Source organism: Nicotiana tabacum, chromosome 21 (genome assembly GCF_000715075.1).
Source record: "Nicotiana tabacum cultivar K326 chromosome 21, ASM71507v2, whole genome shotgun sequence".
In the NCBI taxonomy this organism is placed as follows: Eukaryota; Viridiplantae; Streptophyta; class Magnoliopsida; order Solanales; family Solanaceae; genus Nicotiana; species Nicotiana tabacum.
The window spans coordinates 83312441-83320241 of record NC_134100.1 but is presented as its reverse complement, the minus strand read 5'-3'; the positions used below and the strand labels follow the sequence as shown (position 1 = coordinate 83320241).

Sequence of the window (7801 nt, the reverse complement as noted above, 5' to 3'; positions counted from 1 at the left end):
ATTTACCTTTTGACTGTGCTGGATGACTTTTTTTATACCCAACTTTTCTTGGTTCCCCACTAAAAGAGAATCCTAGATAAGAAAAACAAAACAGAAGAAAAGAGGCAAAAATAAAAATAGAATTGTATTGCCACAAGAATCTTTCCGTAGAATCAGCCATCATCCAACTGTCTCCTATAAAGCTACAAATATCCACTATCAGTAAAAATCCAATTTCAAACTATTATTAAGCTCACTACTTGGTAGTGTAGTCCATTATTTAACTATCCCTTCTTTTGCAATATATCTTTGCTTTTACTCATTTTCACACGATAGAAATAGGGAGGTTCAACTCTCAGTCACTCTTTTCCTTGTTATTCTTTAAAGGTCTTTGAAGTTCAAGAAAAAATGGCAAAGGTATTTGGAATTTTTGCATGTTTAGTAATTGTGGCTTTAGATGCTGTAGCTGGACTTCTTGGAATTAAAGCCGAAGGAGCTCAAAACCAGGTATATCTCTTCCAATGCCAATCTCATTATTGTACCAAACATTGCAAAAAAAATAATAGTAATTTACCAAAAATTGCAAAAAGAAAAAAAAGGGCTTCCTTCAAATCCTCCAAGAAATTTTTTCTATTCGATTTAAATTATATACACTGATAGTGTAACAACTAGTTTAATATGTGATTGTAGCTTAGTGAATTATCATTTTTATCAGGTTAACAATTACTAATGTTTATCGTACAGAAATTTACTTGACCTTGATTACCGTAAGTAGTTTTTACACCGTCTAATGCACAAAACTTAAATGTTTTTTTTCTTTTTCGATTTAAGTTATATGCGTTGACAGTGTAATAGCTAAGTTTAATATGTTATTGTAGGTTAATAAACTACATTTTTATCAGGTTAATAATTACAAATTTTTATTACACAGAAATTTACTTGACCTTACTGTAAGTAGTTTTTAAATTTAAATCTTTCTTTTTATTTTTTGTGGTTTTGAAGGAAAAACACATGAAACTATGGTTGTTCGAGTGTAAAGAGCCAAGCCATGATGCATTTATATTAGGTTTAGCTGCAGCAGGTCTTTTAGGAGCAGCTCATATTCTTGCCAACCTCGTCGGAGGGTGCAGCCTCTACTGTACTAGCGATGAGATTCAGAAAGCACCCCCAAGCAGACAATTATCACTCGCTTGTCTTCTTTTCACTTGGTATGTGATAAATTATATACTCTTTCATTTCAAAAAATAAATGACCATATTTCCTTATTAGTCAATATTTTTTTAATATTAAATATTTATAACTACACAAATTTTATCGACAGATTTAAGATAACAAGCTTCAAAAGTTGTACGGCTAACAAATATTATAACTTATTTAAGACTACATATCTCACGTCGTTCCTTATTTATTGGAGGGGATTGGGGCATTTTTATTAACGGTTTATTATTATAAATCTAGCAGGAGTTCTAAGTTTGTGAGTGTTTCAAATCTTACATGTCTCTTCTAGTGGGTTAAAATATTTTGTTATCGGACTATCTATTAACAGTCTTACTAGATGATACTAATTACTGTTCTTGTTTGGCTAAATTTTCAAATTTTATTTATTTACTTTTTATCTTAAGTGTTTCTTCGAAAAAGTGCTTTTGGAGAATATTTTGTGTTGGATTAATCTAACTTAAAAAGCACCTTTGCTAGATTATTATTGGGATTCTTATTATGTGATAATATTTGTATCTTTGGTAGATGATTACAGGTTCGATCAGATCGAATAACTTTGATTTAAATTCTGTATTTATTTTAAAAAAATAAAAAAATCCATCTTTCACCACCATAATAGAAGAAGAAAAAATAAAGTGAAAGACAGATATCTAATTCATCTTTCGTATCCACAATCTATCCGGTGGGTTCAGAACAAATTATATCGGGTTACGTTCACCACCATAAAGTAAACTTCATCGAGTTTTCTTCGAGCCCCACACCATTTTTGGAATGGGGTAAAGGGTATTGCTCCAATCAAGTAGTTTGTCCATGATTTGAGGCGACACTTCTTGGTGTGACCGGAAAAAAAGAAGAGAACAATTGGTCCATTTCTCTCATTTACCATATGAGATTATTATACAATTTAGAAAGTGAGATTATTATACATTTTAGAAAGTTAAATAATAATCTATCACAAATTTTACTTTTATATATATATATATATATATCACTGATTTTACTTTTTTTTATTCAGATGAAAATATTTTTAAAAGAACTTGGTTCTTCCAAAATTTTCAAAGGAGACAAAAGAAAAGATCTCTAATCTTTAAACTTCATTGAAAACAAATTGATTACTTTGAATGGTTTGAATCTTATCTTGAATATCACTAATTAGAATTTTCTTTTTCTAAGTTGGTTAACGTTTCAAAAGTTTTGAAAACTTCCACGGGAAATGAAGTGATCACCTCTGAACTTCCTCCGACACAAGAATTTTCAACAAATTATAGAAATACTTCAGTAGTAGCTAATCCTTTCAAATTAAAAATCGAAAATGAAGCTATTACTGGCAAAGATATTAAAAATATTTTTGAACAAAATAATTATACAAATAAATATTTACAATCTCTTGGTGAATATTTGATTACAAAACCACCTTCAGCATCTACTAGTTCTAAGTCAGCAGAAACCTCCATTTCTTCAATCCCCTTATTTAAACCTTATGAGATCCCTAGAACTTTCTCTACAGAACTTCGGATTCACCAAGCTAAAGACTCTCCTCGGCTTTCTGACCTTCAACGTAGGATCCTAGAAATTGAGAAAACCCTGATAGCTCAGAACACCCCAACTAACGATTCTATTATACTGATTCTCCGAGAAGTAGATATTGCCAAGAAACCAATTCATTGTTAGAGCAATTTCATGACAATCCTTCCCTAGAAATGTTTTCGATTAGAACGGGATCTTTCAACTGGCATCAACCTCAAAGACTCTATTATTCTAGAGCTACCCACTCTGATATAGCCTTAGAAGAAAGACCAAACATTATGCAAAATAATTATAATGCCAATAACATCTATGAGTGAAACATAGACGGTTTTTCCAAATATAATATTCTGGCCAAGTTACAGCAGATGATTATGGTAGTCATTGCATATCGGACTTCTCATAACTGTTTTGACTAGCTTACTACCTATGTTTTAGTAGCAGGTTTTACAAGTCAACTTAAAGGATGGTGGGATACTCATCTTAGCGAGGAAGATAAGAACTAAATTCTTTTAACTGTCCGAGTTGATTCAACGGGAGAACCAACCCTTAAGGATGGCTATACATCGGGAGAACCAACACCCTAATTTATACTATTATCAAAACATTCATAGGTAGTGCATGTATCTTTAGGGAAAGATCTTCTGAGATACTTAACAATCTTAAGTGTAAAACCCTTTTTGATTTTAGATGATAGAGATTCCTTTCTTATCCGAATCTATGAAAAACCAGATAGAAACCTCCCATATTGGAAAGAAAATTTCCTAGATGGCCTACCTAAGTCTCTTAGAGATTTAGTTAAAGAGGAACTCCAAAATCAGTATACTGGTGATATTGTTCCTTACGAACAAATCACCTATGGCCAACTTACCAATTTCATTCAATATTTTGCTCTCAAAATATGTCGACATGATAAGATATTGAGACAATTAGCTAAAGATAGAACGCAGACTTACCGAGATCTAGGTAGTTTCTGTGAACAATTTGGGCTTACCTCCTTGTAGTAAAAGGCCTCATAAGAGACGAACATCTAAAGTTAAGGAGATTACAAAATATAGATCTTTTGTGAAGACTAAATTCTACAAGGAGGTAAGCCAAATTGTTCACAGAAACTACCTAGATCTCGGTGAGTCTGTGTTCTATCTTAAGTTAATTGTCTCAATATCTTATTATGTCGACATATTTTGAGAGCAAAATATTGAATGAAATTGGTAAGTTGGCCATAGGTGATTTGTTCGTAAGGAACAATATCACCAGTATACTGATTTTGGAGTTCCTCTTTAACTAAATCTCTAAGAGACTTAGGTAGGCCATCTAGGAAATTTTCTTTCCAATATGGGAGGTTTCTATCTGGTTTTTCATAGATTCGGATAAGAAAGGAATCTCTATCATCTAAAATCAAAAAGGGTTTTACATTTTAGGTTGTTAAGTATCTCAGAAGATCTTTCCCTAAAGATAGATGCACTACTTATGAATGTTTTGATAATAGAATAAATTAGGGTGTTGGTTGAATCGGGAATGGTATGACCAACCATTAAGGATTTTTTTTCTTCCGTTGAATCAACTCGAACACTTCAGAGAATTTGGTTCTTATCTTCCTCGCTAAGATGAGTATCCCACATCCTTTAAGCTGACATGTAAAACCTACTACTAAGACATGAGTAGTAAGCTGGTCAGAACATTTATGAGAAGTCTGGTATGCAGTGGCTACCATAGTCATCTGCTGTAATTTGGCCAGAATGTTGTATTAAGAACAATCATCTGTATTCCACTCATAGATATTTTTGGCATTATAATTGTTTTGCATAAAGTTAGGTCCTTCTTATAAGGCTCCATCAGTATGGGTAGATCTAGAATAATAGAGTCTTTGAGGTTGAAAGATCATGTTCTAATAGGGGAGAATTGTCATGAAAGTGCTCGGACTGTGAATGGGTTTGTTGGTCGGTATCTACTTCTCAGAGAACAGATACATAATAAGTGTTATCTTTAGTTGGGGTGTCCTGAGCTATCAGAGTTTTCTCATATTTTAGGATCCTACACTGAAGGTTAGAAACCTGAGAAAATTCTTTAGCCTGGTGAATTTGAAGTTCTGTAGCGAACGTTCTAAGGATCTCATTAGGGCTAAATAAGGGGATTAGAGAAGTGGAGGTTTCTGCTGGCTTAGAACTAGCGGATGCTGTGAAGATGGTTTTGTTATCAAATATTCACTAAGAGTTTGTAAATATTTCTTTGTATAGTTATTTTGTTCAAATTGTTTTTAATATCTTTGCCTGTATAACTTCATTTTCAATCTTTAATTTGAAAGGATTAGCCGAAGAGAGCCTTGACGTAACTGGTAAAGTTGTTGTCACGTAATCAGGAGTTCGAGCCGTAAAAACAGCCTCGTACAGAAATGTAGGAAAGACTTCATACAATAGACCCTTGTGATCCGACTCTTCTCCGGACCCGCAATGTGCACCGGACTACCCTTTAATTTGAAAGGTTTAGATACTAATGAATTATTTCCATAATTTGTTTAAAATCTATGTGACAGAGGAAATTCAGAGGTGACTTCTCCGGGGGAAGTTTTCCAAACCTTTGAAATGTTAGTAGAATCAGAAAAGAGAAATTCTATTTGGTGATATTCAATATAAGCTTCAAACCACTCAAAAGAAGTTATGAAGTTGGGCTGGAGTAGCTTCTTGCAATAACCAGTTTATGAAGTGTTTTCATGGCTCCAGAATTAAAGGCTGAATTTATAGCTTTATACTGAATTCTATAAATGATAGCAACTGGGAGAGATCCAGTTCTGGTTTTATAATTGGTTGTTTTGACATTGAGTGTCAAGGAATACACTATATTCGTGTTTAAAGGATACTGTAAAATTGGCAAAGCAATCAAAGTAAATTGGACCACTACAAAAGCTGGTTTCTACCATTCTTAGGAGGGAATAGTTGAATTCCAGAAATCTAGAGTCTCTAAGGCAGAGGAGGAGAGATGTGTATAAACCTTCTTTTGAAAGAGATTTAGCTGCAATTTGTACCGAACGAAAATGGAGGTAATTATATTTTCGTCTATACTTTTCTATAGATTTAGGATTTAAAAGTTTGATATTTTCATAGGAGGAGAATTTTCTTTTGTAATCTATATGTATAAATAATAAATAAAATTTAAATATTCAGTAAAATACAAAAAATGACATCGTTTGTCGTTACCGTAATTTATTCATTTGTTCACTTCTTCAAAATTGATATCGCTTACGAAAATTCCGCGTACTCTACTTGGTATCTTCATGATCTGACTCAAGATGAATGGTTTGTTCTATGGTTGAAACGTGATAGTCACTTGTCAAAGCCCATCTTGAAGATTTCCAGACAGTAATTGATTGCTGCAAATCAGCAAAGCTAACGTCTTCTTCGAGTTTACAATTTGAGGAGGAAGAAGAGGATGTAAAGGTAGACGAGGAAGGAAAAGAGTTTCGCGGTCGTAATTTATACTACTTTTGTCTTGCTTTTAACGTCTTCTTGCTTTTAATTGTATACATTTTATTTTAAAAAGAGTAAAAAACGATATCCAAATTATGATATAGGGAGTATGTAACACCGCCGTAGTTGCTGTGGGGTCAACATATTAATCTCTAACTAATAGCAAAAACATTTAGGAGGGAACTTATTGTCTTTATTTCACATTTTTTCTAAGTGCGTGACATACCTCACCATTTGCTAATGTGTTCGAATTCTGTGGTTTTAGGATTATACTGGCAGGAGGAATGGGAATGCTAGTGATTGGGACAATGGCAAACAACAGGTCGAGAGCTTCCTGTGGGTTCGGTCATCGTCATTTTTTCTCAATTGGTGGAATTTTGTGTTTCGTACATGCCATTTTTTCTGTTGCCTACTACGCCACATCTACTATGACTCTTGCATAGTCCAATACCATGCACTTATTCCTCTCGGCGGCAAACTCAGGATTTTACTTCTATGGTTCAAGACTCTGTTTTAACTACCAAAAGCATCACCTTTTTATGTTATGGGTTCACAGTTCAGTATTTTCAGCAATATAATTCCAGTGGATTTGACACACGAAAATCAAAGTCTAGGTTAAAAGTTATGGATTCAAATAAACCTAGATCAGTAGTTTTAGATCCATCCCTGCTTCCTCTTGTTTTCTCCTCATAATTTCTTGCTATGAAGTAACCTTGTAGTTTACTCTACGAGGTTTTCAATTTTTCACTTCTCTCTTTCTTTGTTTGATCTTTTAGAGGTTGGTGATATACTGATAGAGTAACTGTCATCTGGCGTAACTTCTGATTATAGATCATAGTTATGACAATTAGTTTTGGCTGGGATATGACTTATGGATACTCCAAGGTTGATGAAGTGTTTTTGATGATTTGTTTTAAACCGACGACAATTGCATATTTATTTTTGAGAAGCTTATTACAGGACCTTTTATGTTATTGTTATTGCTTGTTTCCATTGTTCTTTTATCTTCTTGAGCCCTGGGTGCACACTACCCTCCCAAATCTCACTTGTGGACCACCACTAGGTTTGTTGTTGTTTTTGTTATTAGATGACCTATGTGTGCAGTAGCGTACGCATGAATTTTGTAAGCGGTGTCAATATTTGAAGAAGTAAACAAATAAATAAATCGCTATAACGACAAGCGATATCATTTTTATATTTATATGAAAACTTTCGAAAAAGCCTTCCATCAAATTTTATGTCCAAACGGGAACTAACCTAGAAAGTCATCTTAAACTTGTTAGTCTTGTAAGTATTCAAGAAATTAACAATTTGGCCAGCTACGTTGAATAGTGAAACATCTTATTCGTCCGCAATTTCAACTCTACCATGAATTCAAATATTTCAACTAATTAAAGCACACGAAAATAAATCATTTGAAGAAGTACAGTATTTTGGAATGCCTATATTGTTGGAAGAAATGGAGTCTCTTATTGACAAGGAAGAGCTCCATTTTTCACTTTATAAAGAATTGTCTTCTCGAGGGCTGCAACCCCAAAAGAGTTGGGCCAGTAACTTTTGCTCAAATAGTATATTTTGTATCAAAAATTTATTGAGTACGTATAAATATGAAATGT

General features: G+C 33.4%; 1 protein-coding gene across 1 annotated transcript; it reads left to right on the top strand.

Moving 5' to 3' along the window:
• Positions 1 to 212: 212 nt before the first annotated feature.
• LOC107799838 (protein VASCULATURE COMPLEXITY AND CONNECTIVITY-like) lies at positions 213 to 7149 on the top strand. Its single transcript, XM_016622982.2, has 3 exons — positions 213 to 486; positions 982 to 1187; positions 6451 to 7149. Exons 1-3 carry the CDS (start codon positions 388 to 390, stop codon positions 6626 to 6628), a joined length of 483 nt encoding a protein of 160 aa, XP_016478468.1. The 5' UTR covers positions 213 to 387; the 3' UTR covers positions 6629 to 7149.
• Positions 7150 to 7801: the final 652 nt, after the last annotated feature.